General features: G+C 45.4%; 1 protein-coding gene across 7 annotated transcripts in view; it reads left to right on the forward strand.

The window, feature by feature from the left end:
* Golga4 (golgin A4) overlaps window positions 1-24223 on the forward strand; it is a 79546-nt gene that overhangs the window by 26612 nt on the left and 28711 nt on the right. For 5 of the 7 annotated variants that reach the window (XM_032911082.1, XM_032911084.1, XM_032911089.1 and 2 more), the window contains 10 exons: window positions 1322-1633; window positions 2827-2874; window positions 4121-4177; window positions 6879-6977; window positions 7481-7661; window positions 9637-9821; window positions 10120-10203; window positions 11792-11939; window positions 20666-20844; window positions 23348-23476. In XM_032911082.1, coding sequence (XP_032766973.1) covers window positions 1322-1633; window positions 2827-2874; window positions 4121-4177; window positions 6879-6977; window positions 7481-7661; window positions 9637-9821; window positions 10120-10203; window positions 11792-11939; window positions 20666-20844; window positions 23348-23476 — 1422 coding nt within the window. The remainder of the gene's footprint in view (window positions 1-1321; window positions 1634-2826; window positions 2875-4120; window positions 4178-6878; window positions 6978-7480; window positions 7662-9636; window positions 9822-10119; window positions 10204-11791; window positions 11940-20665; window positions 20845-23347; window positions 23477-24223) is intronic. The other 2 variants (XM_032911086.1, XM_032911088.1) reach the window with 1 other exon arrangement.

Here is a 24223-nt window from a genome sequence, read left to right on the forward strand (position 1 = left end):
CAACCAATGAGCTGTGGTGAGATGGACTCCTCCTGAAGGGAAGAGTCACTCTTCAGGGACTGAAGTTGTGGAGTGGGACACCTTGCCCAGCCTGTGTAGGTCCTGTAGCTTTCCCGCTCTTAAGAACAAACCATAAAAGTGACTGCCCGTCATAGTGGACATGGAGGTCAGATGACTGGGTCTGCAGATGCAGACTTGGCTACTCATTAGCTTCTGGAGGCCCTGATGTGTCAACCATCTTTATGGTTTCTTCACATGTACTTTATATGTCTATTCTAGGGCCTTTGATAAGCATGTTGTGTGCTAGGGAACTCAAGCAGTTTTTCACATGGGCCAGAGGTGACCGCAATGGAATTGCCAGTGAAAGTGGTTCTTAAGAGATTTTGTACAAGATGTACTCCTCCTCTTCCTTCTGCTCCGCCCCCATCATAAGGGTAGAACTTGCACATTATGAAAACAAACTAGAAAGTACAGAATAATATAACACCAAAACTAATTCTACCCCACAAAGACACTGTTTACCTCTGCATATGTCTGTCCTTCATGACTTCTTCTGATGGCCTCTGTGAAAATATAAATACAAATTAAAAAATATTTATAAACAAGTCAAAATGAGCTCATGGTATGCCTACTGCTCTCTAACTATATCTTTTACGTTTGGCAGTGCATTGTGAACTTCTATATACATCCCGAAGTGTGGCCTCTACTGTGCATATTTGCGTGATTCTGGGTTGTACTGTTACAAACAGCTTGAGTTCATAGGACAGAGCTCCAGCAGGCCTGTTATTACTGGTCTGCTCCATTCCACTGCCTTCTAAACAGAGCTGTCTCATCAGTGCATTACTCTCTCTTTCAGCCTATATTCCTTCTTTTGAAAAGAGTGATCTGGAATCATTACATCCATGAACTCACTAGATAAAACAGACTTGAATTGAGCCCCTACCTCACTCTTCACCCTGGATGCCCACACTTGAGGCACAGTGTTTAAAGGATCTAACAAGTGGGTGGGTGGGTTTCTGCAGCAGCCCAGTGGAGTCAGCCTACTCAGCATGCTTCCTTTTGTACAGATGGGCAAACTGAAGGACAGCGACTTATTCAAGGCACCGCCAGGTGACACCCGAGAGAGTCAGAGCCCAGTCCTCTGACTCCAGGTCCAGACTTCCAGACATTGACAGTGTCTTTCACTTTTTGGAAAACAGTGCTTTGCATTACTTACCTGCAATGCAAACTCTATTTGTTAGAGCCTTTTCCAGACCAAGTGACAGGGTAATGGATGTCCAGATGTGTGACTTTAACCCATGCTTGTTGGCTTCGGTTACAGTCAGGTGACACACAGACTTTTGCACAGAAGCTGCAGCTCCGAGTGCCTTCTATGGAGTCTCTGTTTCGAAGTCCCATAAAGGAATCCCTGTTTCGGTCTTCTAAAGAGTCTTTGGTCCGGACATCTTCCAGAGAGTCCCTGAACCAAGTTGACCTGGACTGTGCTGCTGCCACCTTTGATCCACCTTCTGATATGGAGAGCGAGGCTGAAGATGCTCCATGGAGCTCAGACAGCCTCAGCAGGGAGCAGCTGCTCCAGCGCTTGCGCAGGATGGAACGGAGCCTGAGCAGCTACCGAGGGAAGTACTCCGAGGTAGGGCCTCACACGGTGGGTGTTGGCTCACACAGAGCGGCCCCTTCATCTTGTCCTGTCACTGCACCGCTCTTACCCAGGCTGCTGGCTCTGATCCTGGCTCCTGAGGCTAGATAGCTCATGGCAGACCTAGTTCAGGTCTTTCTGTGGTCAGATGCCTTTGAGCAGACTCTGTCTGACATTTGGTTTTCACATTCTCTGCTTTGTCTGAGGACACCTAGGTCAAAGGTCATTCTCTTTGTTTTCTGACTAGAGTAGCTTCAGAAGTCAGACGGACTTCTCAGACAGTCTTGGTTAGGCAGTCTGATGTCCTCAGCGATTTGGCTCATTCTCACTGTGCCAATATCTACATTTAAATCTGTATTGTCTATTGTGTGTCTGTCTGTGCATGCATGAATGCGTGCCATAGCACATGGAAGGAGAGGCTGGGGAGAGTCTCCTGGGAGCTGCTTCTCAGTATACCTCAAAGACTCCAGGCATTGAGCTCAGACAGGCCGTGCCCTTGGTCTTACCCACTAGACCATCTTGCCAGGCTGTTTTTATTTTTGGACATTTAAATTGTTGCCTACCTACCATGAATCTTTAAAAACTTGAGTTTTATTCTATAGGTGTGAGTGTTTTGTGTGTCTGTGTACGTGTACCACTTCATCAGGCTGTGCTCAAACGCTCGTGCTGGCTAGGATTAGGGCTTGGACTACTCGTCTCTCTCTGTTGGTCATCTATTTCTTTCCTCAGAGTTTCACTATTGCTTAATATTATAGCCCAAAACAAGTTACCTTGAGAGCTTTATAAAACAGATTCCTATCTCTCCACCATGTCCCTCTTTCTCCGTGAGTCAGTTTTGGATCAGGCCTTGGAATTTGATTCCAGCAAACACTTGCATAATGTTAGTTGCAGATGTAGTCAGTCTGTGACTGACAGAAACTGTCCTTCCACCTTCAGACGAGTTGGCTGCAATTTTCACCTATAAATTGCGGGTTGAAATCTGAAGTATGTGGAGATTCACTGGCTTACAGTCAGCTTACTGTGTTGTTTACCCTTGTTATGGATCAAATTAGGCTTAACTGTCTGTACAGGAAGGACTGTTCTGATTGGTTTTTGGCATTTATAAAGAGCAAAGTTTTAGCAGCAGTTAGAATAATGAGTTACATTTATTGAAGAGTAACTAATATAATCTTGTTGCTTTGTTTTAGCTGGTCACAGCGTTTCAGACTCTTCAGAGAGAGAAGAAAAAGCTACAAGTGAGTAACTGACCATTGCTGACTCATCCATGGTTCTGAAGTTAGAGAAGCTCTCATGAATATTGACTTTGCTTTTTAAATATTCTCCGTAATTTCAGATTATACCATTGCTGGAGGTTTGATGAAGAGTGAGTGATGGAGACCCTGGGGATGGTTTCCGTGTCACATCCTAGCTTCCTTGAGTTCCAGGTCCCCACTGTAGAAGATTTAGGATGTTTGCCTCTTTGAAACACATTTTATGCCACCCTGGTCTGCATTTTAGCTTGTTTAAAAGAATAATCACTAAAGTGCTTATGATAAAAGTTTATCACGAAGAACAACAGTAGTCTACAGTGTTTATTGTCTCAGAGAGGAAGATCCTGCTAATCTGTATTGATAAACAGTCATTTGTCCACCTAGTCCCTCTTTCTTAGTGATTTATTTATTTTTGCTGTTGTTGTTAGACACACAAATCCAAGCAGGTACGAGTTACCCCGATTTCTCTTGTTTTCCTGAGACAGCCTGTGTAGCTCTCTTTCTGCTCAGCTTCCTGAGTGCTGTGATTACAGGCAGCATAGCTCTTTACGTCTGTGTCTGATCACGGGAGCGAGCACACAGTCTCTGTTTTCATGGACTGCAGATGGCCGTTCACTGTTCTAGTGAAAACACCCTGTCAGCCCTCTAAAGTGGGAGGCATACACCTTTTAGTAGGTTACTCTTTTAACTTGATTAAAATTATTTAAAAATTATTATTTTTTTATGAGTATGGGTGTTATGCCTGCATGTCTGTCTGTGACTCTATGTGTGCCTAGTGCCAGCAGAGGCCTGTAGAAGGCGTCAGATCCCCTGAACTGGAGTTCTAGACAGCTGTGAGCTGCCATGTGGGTGCTGAGAATTGAACTCGGGTCCTCTGGAAGAACAGAGTGCTTTAACCAGTGAGCCATCTCTAGGACTGATTTCTTTTTAATGGACAGTTACTAACTTAACCATTTGTAATGCTTTTCATGGGAATCAGATGTTTTAGAACATAAACTTAACAGCAGATAATGATAATGCACACGGTCTGCGTGCTCTGTTATAGGGAAGTCATTTGCATCTGAAGTTTGAGTTTACAAATTCCTGCTGTTCAACTTAACATATAGTTTGACTTCTGTGTCTATGCATCTTAGCAAATGTAACTATTGATGTAAACTAGATTTCTTTTTACTCTTTTGCGTGAATATGTCCTATAGATGTTTAACTGGCTTTCTTTTTTTTTTAATGAAAGGGTATATTGAGTCAGAGTCAAGATAAATCACTTCGGAGAATTTCAGAATTAAGAGAGGTAAGTTTAGTGGTTGGTACTTTGAGAACAGTAATTCAACCTCTTAGTTTAGTAGGGATGTTTTGTTACATACACTAGGCTGGCCTTGTGTGGAGTAGGAAGGGACGTGAGGCAGCCTGGCTTGGGAGCTCACACAGCACGTCTGTGGTTTTATTTGTGTAGCTTTCCTATGTAGATGTTATTGAAATTAATGAAATAAAAATATCTGCCTATGTGTAAGCAGTCAGTGTCAGCTTCCCAGGCCTCGCACTGTTAGGTATTCTAGGGTCCTTTCTCCTTTCCTGCTCAGCAGGTTGTGGTTGAAATGAAAGGACTTGCAGTGCAGAGCGGTGAGTCACTGCAGGCCAGGCAGAGCTCCTCCACGTACGGTGTGGCAGCACGTTTGCCTCTGCCGTGAGGAGGTTTCCAGACACCGCTTCATTGCTGCTCCCTGCTCCTCTGCCTTGTCCTGCCTGCTGCCCGGCAACACGCTCTCCACACTCTCCACACTTGCTGCAGTGCTGCTGAAGGACCTTGTTACCTGTTTCTGCAGCAATGTTCTTCATGGGCACCAGTGTTAATGTAAGAGTTTTGAAGTAGGTGATTTCAGGACAAATAAGAGTAGTTTAGAGTTTTATATATCCTGGGTAGAGTTTTGTTTGTAGAATTTATTAGTTTAAGATATATAGACTGTTAAAAGCACAACTACCTTTAAGAAGTAGCAGATTGGTCAGTTCACAGTTGCTAGTATAAGGCTGGGGATATCTGTGCAAGGCTGAGTGGAGGAGCAGTCCTGGAGGCGGGGCAGAGGAAGAGCAGGAGAGAGAAGGAAAGCTAAGTGCTGTCCTCCAGGAGGCAGAAGAACGTGGAGCAGAGGCTTTCCTGTGACTCATCACAGTCCGGTTGTCCCTTAGAGCATTCATTTTTTTCTAATGACACATTGTTCATATTGCTCATATGTGAATTCTTGTATCACATTGTTATTTCATTTGTACTGAAATTGTGTTTAATTTCTAATTTCTTCTTACATTTTGCACACTCCCAGTTCTTATTGTTTTGCCCTTTAAAACATTGTAAACATCGTTACTTCACCAAGAATAAACATTGGCCCTTACTGTACAGATAACAGTGGCCGTTCTTCTTTTGTGAAACTTGTTTTGGATTAATTCCTTCTCCCTATGAGGTGATGGTGAAGGGACAAAGCCTCCCCCAGGCTCCCTTGACTGCCCCTGGTTTGACTCTGGGCAAGCTGGTGCTGAGGCCGCAGCAAATGGCCAGGGAGAAAAATCACCTTGAAGCTTCCTCAAGCTACCTTTGCTTCTCCTGGAGGACAATAATGTCTTTCTGCTTATGTATTACTTGTTCATTTTCTTGGATTTGAGGATAATAATAAGTGCAGGCCACTGATCGATCTGTTCTACTAGAGGCAGGAAGTACACCGCCCAGGTTTTATGCACCCAATGACTAGATACACCTGACAGTGGGGGCAGCCTTGCCTGAGTTCAGAGAATGGACAGGAGAAGTGGGCGGGACTTTGAGGGGCTCACGATGGTCTTTTATCTAGAGACACAGAACATTTTTTCTTGTCCTGCCTCCTATCACTCTGCTAAAGGAGTCCCTCACTGAGGGAGCTATCCTCAAGGAAATGGGGCATGGATCTCTGCTTTATTAATAAATGGATAAGCACATGTGACATTCCTTTTGCAGCCTGTTAGTAATCTTAGGTGCAGGGAAGAATAAAGGGCACTGTAGTACAGGATAGTGCCTCAGTGTTTTGGGAATTGATCAATTTGTAACATTGCAAGACTTGGCAGTTCCTTATAAGACCTTGGTAGTGTCCAGAGAGACTCCCTCTAGCAGATCTGTGAGGACGGATGAGGATGGGTGAAATCAAAGGGAGGTGACCTGGGAAATCTCTCCAGAGCCATGTTGGAGGGAATGACAAATTGAGACAGCAACTTGGGGTAGGTTCACAATGGTCTAAGACAGAACCCAAACACGGGGAGGCAGTGATACAAGAATTAGATCATTTGCAAGTATTGACAAAATGACTGAATATAACTTAAATTTAGGGAGTTAGGGAGGTACATCCCCAGAACAATAAGAGGGTTTGGTATCCTGCCTGTGTACTCCAGATCTTAGTCCCTAGCATGCTAAGAGCTGAGGTTGAGGGAGAAATGGAGAACACACAGAACTGAGCTTGGAGGGAGGAGCAATCTGTAAAGGACAAAAGGGGTGGGAACTGGGGGGGGGGGCAGGGCGGGTGCTGAGCAGGTGCCCAGATTGAGGAGGGCATTGTTGTGCCTGGGGCAGCAGAGGTAAACATTGATTTTGGGTTAAACGCCTTGAGAAGTATCATTTGCCCTGACCTTAGGAACTGGAAGTTTTCTTAGGTGGTGGCACGGGTTAGGTTGGGAGTGCTTGTGACAGCCTGTCCGGGAAGGACACTGCTGGTGCTGTTTGCCCTCTTACAGCTCAGTCAAGCTTCCGTTTGTACATCGCTGTTCACCATTGCAGTTCTGTAAGAAGAGCTCTCTTTGGAGACCCTTATACTATTTAAGGAACAAAATTATTTATTGATGCTAAGGTTTTAAATATTAATGTCTTAAACATTGAGGATTCTCTAAGTATTCTGTACTTTATCCCAAGAGTGAGTCAAGTCTGAAATGATGATATTGTTGTTTATACTGAGACTTAACCTGTGGTACCTTCCACGCTGTAGGAGCTGCAAATGGACCAGCAAGCAAAGAGACACCTGCAGGAGGAGTTTGACGCCTGTGTGGAGGAGAAGGACCAGTACATCAGTGTTCTCCAGACTCAGGTAAGACCAGGTCAAAGCCCGGAGGCCGTGAGAGCAGAACAGCGATGGGCAGGTAGCCAAGGACTTTCCAGTGTAAAGGGAAGAGCTTTGCTTCTGCCTTTCTTCCGTTTTAACAGTGTGTTTTGTTTACTGTAGCTTTTGACTAAGTGTGGCATCGCCACTAATGGCTACACTGTGCAAGTCGATTCTCTTTATCACTATAGAGAAGATATCGCTTGCTCTCTCCCTCCCCCTTCCTCCCCTCTGGTTTTTGTTTTGCTTTGTTTTTTTGAGATGGTTTCTCTGTGTATCCTTGGCTGTCCTGGATTTTGCTGTGTAGACCAGTCTGGACTTGGAATTAGGGATCTGCCTGCCTCTGCCCTCCGGAGTGCTAGGATTAAAGGCGTGTGCCACCACTGCCTGGCTTCACCTGATTTCTTTCAAAATTTCAAGAAAATATTTCTGTTGTACTTTTTTTCTAGTAATAAATTTCTATTTCTATTTCTTTTCTTTTCTTTTTTTAGGTTTCTCTTCTAAAGCAACGATTACAGAATGGCCCAATGAGTGTTGATGTTCCAAAACCACTCCCTCCAGTGGAGCTCCAGGCAGAAGCGCACAGTGACGTGGAGAAGCTGGAGGAGAAGCTGGAGGAGAAGCTGGAGGAGAAGCTGGAGGAGAAGCTGGAGGGTGTCGGGGAAGCAGTGGGTGAGCTCCTATGTCGGAGCATAATTTAAAAATGAGAGCACGGTGTTGAGGGTGGTCAGCATTCAAGCTGACAGAAGGACGCAGAAGGAAGGTGCCCTCGACCCTAACATTTCTTCAACAATTCATTCTTTTAAAATATTGACTTTTAGCTAGGCATTGGTGGTGCTTGCCTTTAATCCCAGCACGTGGGAGGCAGAGACAGGAGGATCTCTGAGTTCGGTGCCAGCCTGGTCTGCAATGTGAGTTCTACAATAGCCAGAGCTACACAGAGAAACCTTGTCTTGGAAAAACAAACAAACCAACAAACAAACCAAAAAACAATAACAAACAAACCACCAACTGACTTTTTTTCAGAAAAGAGGCAGTTGACTTAAGACTTACATAAACTTTAAGGAGATCACATTTTTAAATAATGGAACTATATAAATTATGTTACACTATTTTGGCTTTTTGAGATAGGTTCTCATTATGCTACCCATATCACTCAAATTGTGATTTCTTCCTCCGTTAGCCTTCTAAGTCCAGGCTCTCACAGAGGTCTGCACCCACCCCTGCCTTGTATCCTTGTTCTCTCACCAAGAGACTCACACAGACTTTGGTTCTGTTAGAGACTGAGCAGCTGACCATGAGTGATGAACATACAGCGCTGCAGTCCCTGCAGGTGTGAGCACAGGCTCAACCACAGGAGAGAAGGCCTGCAGGTGTGAGCACAGGCTCAACCACAGGAGAGAAGGCCTGCAGGTGTGAGCACAGGCTCAACCACAGGAGAGAAGGCCTGCAGGTGTGAGCACGGGCTCAACCACAGGAGAGAAGGCCTGCAGGTGTGAGCACGGGCTCAACCACAGGAGAGAAGGCCTGCAGGTGTGAGCACGGGCTCAACCACAGGAGAGAAGGCCTGCAGGTGTGAGCACGGGCTCAACCACAGGAGAGAAGGCCTGCAGGTGTGAGCACGGGCTCAACCACAGGAGAGAAGACCTGCAGGTGTGAGCACGGGCTCAACCACAGGAGAGAAGGCCTGCAGGTGTGAGCACGGGCTCAACCACAGGAGAGAAGGCCTGCAGGTGTGAGCACGGGCTCAACCACAGGAGAGAAGGCCTGCAGGTGTGAGCACGGGCTCAACCACAGGAGAGAAGGCCTGCAGGTGTGAGCACGGGCTCAACCACAGGAGAGAAGGCCTGCAGGTGTGAGCACAGACTCAACCACAGGAGAGAAGGCCTGCAGGTGTGAGCACAGACTCAACCACAGGAGAGAAGGCCTGCAGGTGTGAGCACAGACTCAACCACAGGAGAGAAGGCCTGCAGGTGTGAGCACAGGCTCAACCATAGGAGAGAAAGCCGGTAGAGGAGAGAAGGCCTGTAGTAGTATCCAGACCTCCTTTCAGGAAGAGAGTAGAATGACTAAAAGAACACTCAGTACTTTTGGGATAGAGCTTATCAGGGCTTAGGTTTGACCCCGTCCCTCAGCTTTGACTTGTAAGTAGACTAGATCCAGGTGATTCCGTGTCTATTCCTTTCCAGGGTAAGGAGGTCATTTTATACTTGGGTTCTTTACCAACCTTCACGAGGTAACTTGAGAATAGTTTGAGGAATGCCACTTACTTACTGGGGTGTTCCTCCTGAGTGTAGTTAGGCTTGTGTAGAAGAACACTTTGCAGGGACTGGGCTGTAGCTCAGTGGTAGAGTGTGTGTTGAGCTTGCAGAGGACTAAACACAGCTCTCCACATCCCTGCCCTCCTCACCCCTCAAACGATGGCACTGTTTGCAGAGTTCCTTTATAGCCTTTAGCATTTTTATGGTTTCATCGCCTCAGTGTCCGTGAGTGTTTATGTGCTGTGCTGTGCAGGTGGGGGTCAGAGGCAGCTCGTGGTAACTGGCTCTCTCCTGCATGCGGGCCGTTCACCCATTAAGCCGTCTCATGTGTCTCATCACCTGTGTGTTTAGTGGCTGCCCTGCTGATGCTGCTTCACCGTTTGTAGGAGGTGGGACGTCTGCTAAGACCCTGGAGATGCTCCAGCAGAGAGTGAAACGTCAGGAGAATCTGCTTCAGCGCTGTAAGGAGACAATCGGGTCCCATAAGGAGCAGTGCGCACTGCTGCTGAGCGAGAAGGAGGCACTGCAGGAGCAGTTGGAGGAAAGGCTGCAGGAGCTGGAGAAGATGAAGGTAAGAGACAGCCGGCCTCTGCTGTTTAAATGTGTAAAGCCAGAGCCACAGGCTCTGGAGTGGCCTCTGTTTCCTCTGGGAAGCTGCCTTCATCCCCCTGTCCATAGACAGGGTAGAGAGGGTGTCTGTGTGAGCACCCAAGTGCTCTGGGTTTTATAGCATTTACCATACACTTGAGGTTTCCTGTGTGCTCCGTCATTACAGCATAAGGGCTATTTAGATTAGATGAGCTGCACTGACTTCTCATAGGAGGCAAAGCTTTATTAGAGATGGAAATGAATTTCTAAAACTTTTTTAGGAGCTTCATATGGCTGAGAAGACTAAACTTATCACTCAGTTGCGTGATGCAAAGAACTTAATTGAACAGCTTGAACAAGATAAGGTAAAACTCCCACATTTATGATAATGAAATTTGTCAGAGGCCCCCAGATTTGCTTTGAAAGCAGTTAGAAGCATTTATTATACACCTGCTTTTCAAGATTTTGTAGCTGCTTCCCTGAAAACTAATTTCTGGATTTGTGTAGAGTTAGCATTAGCAAACCTGATCCTCTGGTTCTTCAGTCGTCAGTGTTTCATCCTCGACACAGCAGTAAAGGTGGCAAAGAAGTCTGTGCTCATGTCCACACCTCCCTTAGAGAGAGCCACATTACTTACGGTCAAGACGCGCTGCATGGGAATGGTTTCAGTGCCTTCTTTTACACATTGTAGAAGTAGATTGGTCATTGCCTGAAAAGTAAAAAGGGGGAGTGTGTATTAGCCTAAGACTTTGTACACATGGACTCCAGGGTGCCTGCGTGCCTGGGGGGTGGAGGAAGGGCTGAGGCAGAGAGCAGCTAACACCCAGCAGGCAGCTAGGAGGCCCTCGGTGGACAAACAGCTTTGCCCTGCTTGATCCCTGTCTCCCAGCCCTTCTGTAATGCAAAACGTGTTCATTTCACGTCTTGGTTGATGAAGGTAGTGTTTTAGCCTAGCTTTGAAACAAAGTACCCTTTATTTTCACAAAAGTACAACCACCTAATGATCATATCTAGCAGTTTAACAGTAATTCATGATACTATCTGCTAGCCTATTACGTACCAAATAAATTCTTTTATCGCAATTGATGAGATTCTTGATTCCTCAGATTTCTCTTAATGTGTAGGTTTAGCTGTCCTTCCCTATGACATTTTCTCTCCTTTGTGGTGTGAGTTTTGAAGGCAGTGGACGCCTACGGCTGTGTTTTAAGTTTTCTTAACTCTGCTGCGCTCCTTGGTTGTTAGCGTCAGCACCGGCTGGCTGTGCAGTGCTCATGCTCCAGAGGGATCGGCACACCCTGCCGGTGAGGCCTGAGCGCCTTTTCAAGACCCACCTCAGGCTCCCCAGGCTCTTTTGTGCTTGGTGATTTGATGTTTTCCACACATTGGCCTTCAGTGCTGTGTGGATTCTCCACAGGGAAGAGAAGCCTCTCACAAGGTGGAAGGACGGCCTTTACTTATGGTAGCTGGGGATAGTGATGGAGCCCGAGGAGGTCACACGAGAAAGAGAGCCAGGCACAGCTGGGCTCTAGCCTTGGTCTACCCGGCCGTGACAGCGGCTACCCTACATAGTGTCTGGGAGTACTCACGTGTGAAGATGCTGGTGCTAACTGTAGCTCATTCTCCTCACCAGCCACATTCAGATGCTGGTTTTGTTTGTTCCCACTTATTAAGATGGGAATTACCATACATCTACAGTAAGATTGTAAAATAAATCTTGTAACTGAAACACGGTCTGATGCTTAAGAAACTAAACTTATTAAAATATTGACACACCCTGGTCTGCTGAGGCAGAGAGTGGAGCCTGACTTCACTGTGTGAGCTACTAAAGAGACTCTTCTGCTGCTGCCCTTAGTAAGAGATGCTTGTTCTGCTTCCCACACCACTTGAGCTGCCCCGAGTGTCGGTGATGCCTTTCTGTTATGCAAATGCTTTAGAGTCTGCACTTCTGTTCAGGGAATGGTAATAACAGAGGCGAAGCGGCAAATGCTTGAGACCCTGGAACTGAAAGACGACGAAATTGCCCAGCTTCGTAGTCATATTCAGCGGATGACTACCCAGGGAGAGGAACTGCGGGAGCAGAAGGAAAAGTCTGAAAGAGCTGGTAAGAACTCTGGGCTTTGTATTTGATATCAACCCAAAGTCAAAGTGTTTTAACAAGTGAGCTAATTGTTGATATAGATGCTTAACCACAGGGACTCCTGAGAGGCCTCCATGCTGGGACTCAGTCAAGCTACAGCCTTCAAGCTAAGAGTGATACACACACACACACACACACACACACACACACACACACACACACACTTATAATAGGTAGAAGAAAATGTGACAGAGACCATATGTGAAGTATTAATATCAAATTACAGAAAATGTTTGTTAGATTCTGCCTTGGAGTATTATAGTTTAGGTTTCAGGAACTTACATGTTGTCACAGCATGGGCTTATTTCGAGTAACTGCTCCCTTACGGGTGATATAGGGTAAACAGGAAATGTAAGGTTTATGTCTGCTTCCGCTGATATCAGCAAACACTTTGGTAGTAAGCATAGCAGTTGAACAGAGTCCAAGCCGGAGTTGTAGTCATTACATTCGGTCCTGAGTGGTGCTAAGAGAGGAGCCGCTAGGCAGGAAAGGAGAGTAAACAGGCCAGGAAACTCAGCTGATGAGCTGCACGGTGAAGTAAAGAGAGAGGGGCTATAGACCTGTCCGTCGGTGCAGGACTGTGGCCAGGCAGGGGATCCCGTGGGATCAGCTGGAAACCATGGTTGCTGAAGTGGAATGAGGATGCATTTTGAAGAAGCTGGCTATGGGTATTGTAACATGTGAGGAGTCACATCTAAACTTCTGCATACAGGGCAGTCGGAAGTAGTAGGTGAGCACTGTGACAGGAGCTCACATTTCATGGGGAAAGGAATCTAGGTTTGAGGAAGAGAACACTTTGGCTACCTAGGGTGGTAGCTCAGGGGAGAGGGGCAGAAGAGGAGTCAGCATCTAAGATGGCCCAACGTTTTAACAAAGAGAGGAGTGGATAGTGGTAAGAGGCTCTAAAGTGGGAACTTGGGGATGATTGCTAGAATGGTTAAGATTTTTTTTTGATTTGAATTAGTCTTGGGATTTCTCAGTGGACTTATCTTACAGGCATGTGGAGATAAGACATTAGAGTACCTTGTAGGAGTCGTTAGCCTGTGGTTAAACCCGCAGAGAGGCTGACGAGATGACCGTAGTCTGTGGTGAGGCTGGATCTGCTTTAGTGTTATTGCTGCTGGCAGGTTTAGTCCTGCTGCAGCGGGCAGTCCTTACCAGCAGTCCTCACAGTCTTATAGCAGGGCTCTGTTGATACTGTTGCTCTTTCGCTCCCATTTAATCCTTACATTTTGTCAAACAGGAACAGTTCTGTTTTCATTTATAGCAGGAGAACCAAAGGCTATACTATGTCTCCATTTGCATAGTTACATGGGGTCCCATTTGCAGTCTTCACTGTCCAGTGCTATGGTAGAAGTGTGTAAAAGACTGGTTCCACACTGATTACATAAATTAACTCTGTCATGAAAACTAGTTCTGCAGACCAGCTGTACCACAGCTAATGGTCTTAGTTGAAAAGAACTGACCAACAGAAATTGGTTCTTAGTTTCAAGTGTAAAACACAGACGATAATCAAAAGAAAACTCTGTAAACATTATCTGGGTTTTGTAGAATTCAGTTGCTTTGTTAGACATCTGCCTTCTGTCTTGAGTAAAGTCCTTGGACATAAAAGGAAACAGTATCGTCCTTACAACTGGCTGTTGGAATTTTAGAAGCAGGTATATCTACATGAAATGGTTATCAAAGAAACTGTCTGGATGCATTTTCCACTCAACTGACTTTGATTTTGGACGCGACTGTTGTCACTCTTCCTGGGTGTTAGCACTGACTGAAGCACATTCTCAGTGGCTTTTCTTGAGACACAGGTGCACCACACTGCTCCTGAGGTGTTTTTTGTAAACCACTGCTGTGTTATAGGACAAAGTCCATGCCAGTCTCTGATTATAAAGAAGCATCTGTTTCACTTGTTAGGGCATGAGCTAGGGACGTGCTGAGTAAGTAAAGCACTTGCCTCAGAAACCTGAGAAACACAGCTCCAATCCCCCAGAAGCCATGCAAAAGCCAGGCATGCATGCCAGAGCCTATAACCCCAGTGCTCAGGAGACAGAGAGGAGATCCCAGGTAAGTGGGCTAGCTGGACTGGCCAGACTAGCTGCAGTTAGAAACCCCAAACTCAGAGTCAGATCCTGCCTCAGTAAATAAAGTGGATAGGAATTGAGGAACATGTGAGGCCATCTTCAGGCTTCAACACAAATGTGTACATATTTACACATGTCTACATGTGCCCAATACATGAGGACACACACGCACACCACATATACATGTGTAAAAATTACTAAGACATGAGTTTAGTGATGTTCTCCCACCAGAACACCACAGTCTGGTGAACAGTCGTCTGGGAAGGACAGTGCAGTCCTGCAGTTTCACTACAGCACTCCCCATTCACTGCTCACTGCAACACAGAGAGCGGACCGACCTGTTAGAAGCCCCATTCACTGCTCACTGCAACACAGAGAGCGGACCGACCTGTTAGAAGCTCCATTCACTGCTCACTGCAACACAGAGAACGGACCAACCTGTTAGAAGCCCCATTCACTGCTCTCTTCAACACAGAGAATGGACCGACCTGTTAGAAGCACTGGGCAGCGACTGCAGTTCCGCTTCCACACCTTCTAGATGTCCCTTAGGATGAGTGGTGAAGAGAAGTGTCTCACTGCTTGAGGGTCTTGCTTCTAGTCTTTATGTAATCTGTAGTTTTACGTGCTTATCTTTGTATGTTTTTATGCCCCCACTTAACACGGTATTAGGAATCCTTACATATAATGCTATGGTGCTAACTGATTGAATGGTTTGTGTCATAATGAATCCCCATCATTTCCTTGCTAACCATTCCTCTGTTGATAACTATTAGCTTTTAAACTATTTTTAAACTTTTGTTCTTGAAAAATACTGTAATGGTTCTCCAGTACAGATTAGTTTTTTGTTTTTTCTTCTCTCACATCATTTTTATCTATAAGACTTTAGTCCTTTTTTGTTAGTTACTGTTAGGTGATTCAAAATAGCTATAGCTTCGGAGAAACCGCAAGCCAGAGCATTTAGTAATCAGTGATGTGCTCGCCGCAGGAGGATGGGAGGTCAGTCCCTAGCACCTGTGGAAGCTGACATGGAGTTTGTACTTGTTAATCCCGGGCTGGAAGGTGGGAGCAGGCAGCTCTCTGGGGCTTGACGGGCTCCTGACCAGCGTTAGAGACGCTGTTTCAAAAACGCAAGATGGATGGCTTCTGAGGAACAGAGCCTGAGATTAATCTCTGACTTCTACGTGCATATGTACATGCGCGCTCGCGGGCGCGCGCACACACACACACGCACACGCACACACACTTATGTAAATATGTAAAATATTTCACTTGGGCTAGGAGGTTTCTCAGAGTGCGCTAACTTTCATAAGCCTTGTTTCCTTTTTCTGCACCCCATCTTTGCTGAATTCATGTGTTTTAAATGATTGGCTGCATGTAAAACCTTGGGTTAAGGCAGGAGACTGTGCTTTGTTTCTGCCGTTATATTTTTCTTTTGTGTGGTCCAGCCTGATAAACCAGACGGAAGAACATGTGCACTTGAAGTCTGGGCGAACGTTTGAATAAGACTTAGACAGTTAACATGTCAGATTCGTGCACACACAAGCCCAAACCACCTGTGTCTAATGCTGTGTCAGCTGTTGATGTGTATGTAACCATTTCCTTGAATCTCAAGTCTCACCAAACATCTTATTTTTGTGCATCCACACATGCCAATAAGTGAATCCCGGTGCCTTTCCCAAGCCTTGTATGAACAGGACTGGGGTAAGGCTGGCTTTCTTTCTATGTTTTCTTATCATGGGTACTTAGAATGAGCCTTTAAAAGAAAATTTCATGTTTCTCAGGCAAAAAAAACCCCAAAAAACAAAACAAAACAAAACAAAAAAACCCCCAAAACAAAAACAAAAAAAAAGAAATGTGAATTGAAGTAGATTGTATGCTGTTTGGAAGTAATTCATTTATATTTAATACTCAGTGATTCTCTGTTAGCAAGATTTATTGTTTCAAATAGACTGTTACTGGGCTGATGCTCCAAACACAGTCACTGTTACTGGAAAGCTGGGGCATTTGAAGAACAGGTCCGTGACTTCTCATCAGTCAAACTGGCTTTGCTTTGATGGGATAGTTTTCAGGGTTAGAGACTTTAGGTCTTTGATGTTTAAAAACCACTGACTTACTAGATAGATCTGCAGGTGTATTATTAAAGTCAGGACACAGTGAGGAGGAGCCTAAGGACACACTTTGGAAGGTGGCCCTGAATTGAAGATGCATGGCCTCTTACACTTGTGAAAGCCCTGCTTCACATGTGAGCATTGCACACTCATCTGTGCCAAGAGTGGCTGTGCTTTCTTTTCATTCATACACACCATAGAGCTTTTTAATCTTGGATTGGTATTTCCTCACACACTTAAAACTCAGGGCAGTTCCAGGGCCACAGTAGTAAGTAAATCGAACTGAAAATGTTTTAAAAGTTTCCATCCCCCCCCTTTCTTCTTTTTAAAGATTTATTTATTTTATGTGTATGAGCACTACTGTAGCTGTCAGACCAGAAGAGGGCATCGGATCCCATTACAGATGGCTGTGAGCCACCATGTGGTTGCTGGGATTTGAACTCAGGACCTCTGGAAGAGCAGTCAGGGCTCTTAACTGCTGAGCCATCTCTCCATCCTTCATTTATTTTCAAAATAAAAATATATCCCTATCACATGGTAGCATACGTTTTTATGAAATGTAATTACTTTTCACAATAAGATCTAGTGTATGTTTGCTTGTTACTTGGCAAGATGGAGCACAACTGGATTTTTGTACCTCTTTTGGTTTGTAGTCAGTTGATTGACATGTAAAAAAGCCTGCTTCACATGGGTGTCTATCTGAAAAGGAGAGCACCCTCCTCCCCCATACACACACAACCAAGTCCTCTGAAGGTCTCGCTCCTGGGAACCCATGCTGTGCTATTTGTAGACTACGTCTGTTGATTGGGTGGTGCCAGTGCAAGTCTTTTATTGTTTTTAGTAGTGATTTGCATTTTATTCACTTTGCAGTAGTTTGTTTTGTCCCTCTAATGACACATGCGTTTTGGCAGCTTTTTTTTCTCCCTAAGAATAAAGACATAGGCCTAGCTTACTCATCTTACAATCATTACCCCATGTCTCAGGGTCAACAGTTCATGTAGAAGTTGGCATCTTTGTTATTCCCTGAAATTGAAGACTTGGTCCTGTAAGCCTTCTATGGCGTGCTCTCTAGGATGGAAAAAAAGCTGTGATACTCTGGAACTCTGGAATTACAAGGGCTGATCTCAGCGCTCCTATGAGCAGGGAAGGTGGTGGGTTGTGGGAAAGGGAAACTCTGGTTTCTCTGAGTGTTCTTTTTTCCTTAAAGTTCCTGTGTACTTACTGGTTCAGCTGTGTCTGCGAAGTGTTCTCTGTGGTGCTCTCTGCCTACACTGAGTGGCACGTGGCAGACATCCATCAGAATTTGGTAGTTGGTAGGCTCTCTGAGCTCTGGATTGCCAGTCCTGCTCACGACTCCTTTAGAATCTCTTAGGCAGGCTGGGCCTCACCTGAAGTGCAAAGTGAAGAGCTTGCAACAAGGTCACACACAGCCCAGCACCTCATTAGATCACAGAGGCTCACACACACTTAATTGCTTACCTTTTTGCCTACAGAGGTTTGAAAGTATATTCAGAGTATTATATTTTCCTTTCCTTTTTAAAAATAAAAATTGCCTGAGGTACATTGAATTTTGCTTTGGAAGAACACGGTGTGTGTTTCCAACCCTGCGGCCATTGGTGCTTAGCCTTGCTGTCAGTGTGTGCCTGGCTGGTTCTCTGCACTGCTGCATGCTGCACGCTAGTGAGGACTGCTGCTTGGCTGGGGCTCATGCACGCTTTCTGTCTCACTCACTTGTCCTTTACTATAGGCCACGGCTGCCACTTTATTGTGTTTGCTGTTTGCAGGGTCACGCATAACCTCAGTACACCTCACTGCCTCCTGTGCAAACACTGAAGTGGGGTCCACTGTTAGAAGCAATTCCTGTGAGAAAGCGGTTTCCTTTGTGCTACAGTGTAGAGTCCACATAGGTGTGACTGCCTCATCTGTGTATGTGGGTCCTTGGATTGGTTTTAATGCTTTGGGAAGAAGACTTACTATTTCTTTAAAGTAGGGGTAGAAAACAGTGAGTTTTGTGTCTGTCAACATATAACACAGTCCATCTTTCTGAGACCTGGAAGCCTCTTGTAGGGGACAAGTTCAGAAATCCTGGCTACGAGAGAGATTTCTACTCAACTGAGCTTGGTCACCATCAGTAATACTTAAGATTTCACAATGCTGCGAAGGAAGGGTATCCTCCATGACGCTGAGTTACAGTCTCATTTGGAGATCGGGGTGTTCAAGCTATTGCATTTGACTGAGGTTATTAGGCTAGCAGATTACAGAAAATTATTTCTAGCTGTGAGATTACTTGGTTCTCTGCCATATCAGGGAGTAAATTTAAGTGAAAGAACTGTGGATTCAAATCTACTCCCCCTATATCATTTCTTCTAGATTCTGAGCGAACGTCAAAGCCATGTGCAGGTTCTACAGTTAGCACAGAGAGTTCTGTGGTGTGGACTGGAAGGTTGGTGGGCAGTCTCGTGTGGAACAGTGAGAGTTACTGTGACTTCTGAGCACCAAAGACCGTTCCTGTCCATTTCCCACTTTCTCAGTTTTAAGTCTGCAACACAAACTGAGCAGTGAGCTCTTGGATAGCCTCTTAGACTCAAGCCATGTTGTAAGTGAGGAAACTAATTTTTTAGTAGCAGCCATAGATAACTGTTGGCATGTGTCTGACACTAGAATTCATAGTAAAAACACAAAGCAAAGATACTGGTTTTCTTGATTTACTTTCCGGTTATCTTCGTGTCTTAAGAATTATTCTGCTATTTACAGGCAAATGTAAAGTTAAACTAAGACTATTGAGAAATGATTTCCACCAATTTCTTATTCCTTTGACATGCAGATCTTACTTGAGCTTCAGTTTTATACTTTAAGTATGAAAGGTGAACAAATTGGGTAGATTTGCATTTTATATCAAAGACTATTAGTTGCCAGAAGGATTAGCTATTTATCACCAAGAAATTGTTTTAGGCTGGGTGGTAGTGGTGCATACTTTTAATACCGGCACTCAGGAGACAGAGGCAGAGAGAGAGGGAGAGAAAGAGGGAGAGGCAGAGGGGCAGAGACAGGGGCAGAGGGGCAGAGGGGCAGAGGGGCAGAGGCAAGGGCAGAGGGGCAGAGGCAGGTGGATCTCTGAGTTCGTGGACAGCCCGAACTACAGAGCAAGTTCCAGGTCAGTCAGGGCTACACAAAGAAACCCTGTCTTGAAACAAAACAAAAACCTGCTTTAGAGTAGGTGTTTGAGGTATAGTTCCTGTGCCTAAACCAGTGTGGGGTCAGCCAAAGGCCCTTGTACTGTGTACCTTAAGTTGAAGCACCTATATTTCTTAACCGACTTAGTTGTACAAGATACATTTTATTGTTGGTGAACTGTTCCCTGTGGACTTGATGGGATTGTCAGCCCTTCTTGACCACTGAGTGTACAGTAGGAAGGCTCAGGACGTCTATAAAGGTTAAAGGAAATAGTCTAGGAGGACAATAGCAATAGATTTTTCACAGGGTGTTTATTCACAGTGTGTACATGGATCTGCACATACACACATGCATACTGTGTACACACATGCATCCATAGGCTCACATGAACACACATTTTGGTACTAAGTACCCAGTGTTGTGCCCGTCGTGCCTGATTTGGTTGGATGCTGAATGAGTGATTTTTTTTTTTCCCCCTTAGAGACTTACAGGAGGTCATGGCTATAGGGCCTGGGTTTATCTTACCTAGTCACTGTTGACAGTACCTTTTTATTTACCTCTGAGTTAGGTCGTTTTCTTTCTAGTTAGCTGAAAACAGCTCTAATTTGAAACTTAAACAAGTAGGTTTCATTTCAGAGATTCACCCAATAAATGTTCTTTTAAAAAGAAACAAAACCCCATACCCTCTTATATTATGATTAAAAAGTCTGAAAATCAGAGTTTTCAAAGAACTGGTTTTTCATTCTTAAAAATGTCCTAGTGAGCTAGGCGTAGTGGCACATGCCTGGAACCCCAGCACAAAGGAAGAGGATGCAGAAGGATTGCAAGTTTGAATCCAGCCGGGCTACATAGTGAGACCCTGATTCAAAGAACAAAAAAAGAAAAAGAGTCCTAGTGAGTACACGGTGGCATTATCTGGTTTTGATGACAGAGAACCTGAGTGCTGTGGAGCAAACAGTGCAGTCGGGTTGCAGAGTACAGCAGGTGGCCTGACGTGTGTCTTGAATCTGTTAGCGTAAGATTCTTGGTGAGCAGAGCAGGGAAATGTTAGTGATATAATCTGTAGTTTTCAGAGTTCTGAACTTTGGCTCCATAAGCAGTCCTTATTCTTCTCTGGAATCAGCAACAGCAAAGCATTGATCTCAGTGACAGCAGGACACTTCTTACGGTTCTGTCGGCAGCTTAGAGTCTCTCCTGGCTTAGAACGGCCTAGGTGCGCCTTCTACCGCCCTGCTGCTGCAGCTGCTCTGAGCTGTAGACTCCCTGGAGCAGAGCACAGGCTCGCCCATGCTAGTCCTGAGATACTTGTTTTCTGCTCTTTCCATTACAGCTTTTGAGGAACTCGAAAAAGCCTTGAGTACAGCCCAAAAAACTGAAGACGCACAGAGAAGAATGAAGGTGGAGATGGATGAGCAGATAAAGGCTGTTGAGAGAGCGGGCGAGGAGGAGCGCCTCCGCCTTCAGCACGAACTCAGTCGGGTGAGGCAGGAGGCTGTCAGCATGGCGAAAGTAAGGATGATTTTGATCAGCGTGCCTTTCATTCCCCAAGTCACTTTGGTGGAGACGGTCACACTTAGACAAAGCCTTGCCCCTCTCCAGTGTCCATACTCCTCATGGGCTCGCTGACTGAGGCTCCTGCAGGAGATTAGGTGCTAACCTGCTTCAGTGCCTGCCATCAGAACTCAGTCACGAAGGCGTCTCCAACTGGGGTGTACACAACCGAGGTTGGGTATTTAAATGTTGTACAGGATAATACTCATTCATTTGGTTTTTATGTACTGGTTGGGATCAAACATTTGGCTTCACATATGGTAAACACTTGTTTTACCGCTAAGCTACAATCCCCAACCCTTAAAGGATAATTATCAATGCTCTGGTTACACTTAAAAATATAGAGAGATAATGTTTTTAAAATTTTTAATTTGTATAAAAACTTGTCTTTTGAGAACTTAAAAATTTTTGGCATTTGTATATGTGTAAAAAGTCCCACAGCATATGTGTGGAGGTCAGTACACTTGAGAGAGTTGGTTCTCTCTGTCTGCTGTGTGGGTTCCACAGACTGAACTCAAGCCATCGAGCTTGTGAGTAGGTGCCTTTCCCTGCGGAGGCCTCTCACAGGCCAGTAAAGTTGCTTTTCAAGGAGAAGTTTGGGGCCGTTCTGAAGATAAGTTGGTGAGAGAGGGTGCTTGCTCTGTAGGCGTGAGGGCACGAGTTTGACTGCCCAGCACCCGAGGGAGAAGCTGCCTGGCTGTGGATTGGCGGACGTTGAGAGCTGGCCGCCGGCTGCAGACTGCAGACTTGAAGGTTCATTGCAGTGCCTTGTAGAACGAGAGGCAGACTCCCAGTGTCCTGAATACCCTTACTGCACATCGGAGTACAGAGGGGGAATTAGATAATTTTCATTCATTTACGTACTTCTGTGGGACTATACGTCTAGAAAAGTACTAATTATAGTTATGACCTGTTACTGGATATACACGTGTGTGCATGTGAGCAGCCACACCCACACTCATGTGCAAGCACCACACACACAGCCCACAGAAACCCAAGGGAAAGAAAGAGTAAGTCATCTTCAGACTCCCATAGGTCTCCAGTTTGTATGACCAAGTACACATGCAGCCAATTATGGTGCCTGATCCCGTTCCCAGCTCCCAGCTCCTTCCCTCCATTTCATACTCGCTTTACTCCACTCTGTCCTGCTCATTGATTGATTCCTCATAAAAGCCTTGACCCAAAGTCTTTTTATTTGTTTGTAGAAGGTTTTTCTTGATAGTGGGAGTTAGCCTTTTAGATATGAAGAACTTGCTCAAATACTCTTTTTCTGTTGAAAAGAATGTTTCCTTGGTATTTAAGGTTACTAGTTTTGTTCTTTAACTGCTTCCTGGATTTTGTTCTATTTAATTTTAATTACATTTATTTATTTAGTTTTTGTGTGTGTGTGCGTGTGCACATGTGTGTAGGTTACAGGACATAGTGAGCAAACTGGTTCTCTTACACCACTACATGGATTCCAGGGCTCACACGCAGGCTCTAAGCCTGGCTGCGGGCGCTGTAACGTGCTGAGCCATCTCCAAGGTCTGCTTTTAGTTGTGCCTTAAAGCACCTGTGGGACTGTGGCTGTAGCTCAGGGCACACACACACACACACACACACACACACACACACACACACACTTCTGAGATCATTGGTTTGTTTCGTCCTTTATATATGTTTATTTGGGTTTTGAGGCAGGATTCACCATGTAGCCCAAGCCAGCCCCTGTCTGTCTGTCCTGCGTCATCCTCCCAAATGCTGGGGTCACAGACGTGAGTCACCATGCTCTGTGGTTTGTTTTTGTTCCAGTTCTGTTGTTTCCTTTGATTCGGATGCTTTCGTTTGCTTATGGTTGCATCTTTATTCTGACTGAGGTTGTCCTTGCCTCCCTCATTCTTTCGGTGTTTCATTACATTACCTTTTTAATTTTATGTAGGGAAAGTTGATGTTCTTATAAAATTGAGTTTTCCTTTCCAAGACAGAACAGAGCCAGTAACTCTTAAAGAAATAATGCCTTCCTAGAAAGCTAGGCACGCCCTGCCTGGCACAGACCTACTGAAGGTCTGTTCTGAGAGCAGCCTTCCTCCTGTCTCCTGCCTTCTCCCCCTCTCCTCTGCTTATCCTGACCACTAGGGGATTTACTCCAGGTGAATGAAAGTGGAGCTTCAGCCCTGTAGAACCCCGAGGCAGCCCTCAGTTTCTTTAATCAAGAGAGTCATTTGGGCTTACTTTTAACTGCTCTGACTTTGGAGCTACTAGTCACCTCTCAGTGACGGCGACTGGTCAGTAACTAGTCACCTCTCAGTGAGGGCGACTGGTCAGTAACTAGTCACCTCTCAGTGAGGGCGACTGGTCAGTAACTAGTCACCTCTCAATGACGGCGACTGGTCAGTAACTAGTCACCTCTCAGTGACGGCGACCTGACTGGGATGGATCCTGTGGCTCTCTGACTGTCTGCACTTCCTCTCGCTTGTTTCAGAAGAACTCAGAGCAACACGCTGACCTTCAGAAGCTGCATGCGGAGCAGCTGGCCAGCAAAGAGCAGGAGCTGAGCCGGAAGCTGGAGAGCCGGGAGAGGGAGCTGCAGGAGCAGATGAGGATGGCCCTCGTGAGTGCCGACCCTCGGGGGGGGGGGGGGGTTAGCGCTGATGCTCCCTTCACTGCACCTTTCCTTCACGGCCTGGACTGTACTTAGGAGGGGAGGAAGCAACAACTCAGTTGTCTCACAGCCCAGCCTACAGGCCGCACTGATGTCCTCCCAGAGTTTACTCTGAACTGAAGTTTAAAGAGCTTCAAATTCATATCATAATCATATGAACTTTAATTCATATGATACTTAAAAATAGAGCTAAAAACCGTAATAAACTACTGAACTAACAAAATAATAGTCAGAAAAGCAAAGACTCAGACTTTTGCTGAAAAGGATCTGACTTGAAAATTTAAAACCAAAGGTAATATTCCTCAGTTGTGAGAACCTTTTCTATGAGTTACCACAAAGTTGTTTTGATGAAATTATCAAGAAAGTCCATGAAATTATCATCCATAAAATGATATGTATGGTCTTTAACCATGTTCCATGCAGAAGGATTGGAAATGCTCTCTGGGGTCAGACTCTGAGTCGTCTGAGCCTCTGCAGCAGCATGAGTCTTGCCCGAGGCAACGTGTTTTCTAATCTCTGGAAGGAAAGCAGGCCCTTGGGTTTAGAGCACATTCATGCACAGCTAGGAAAATAGTGTGGTGGGAACCGGGCCCAGGTGTGGTGCTGCGTGCCTTTAATCTCAGCAGAGGCAGGGCAACCTCTGATAGCAAGGCCAGACTTGTCTGTATAGTGAGATCCAGGACAGTCTACACAGAA

This window comes from Rattus rattus, chromosome 8 (assembly GCF_011064425.1).
Source record: "Rattus rattus isolate New Zealand chromosome 8, Rrattus_CSIRO_v1, whole genome shotgun sequence".
Classification (NCBI taxonomy): Eukaryota; Metazoa; Chordata; class Mammalia; order Rodentia; family Muridae; genus Rattus; species Rattus rattus.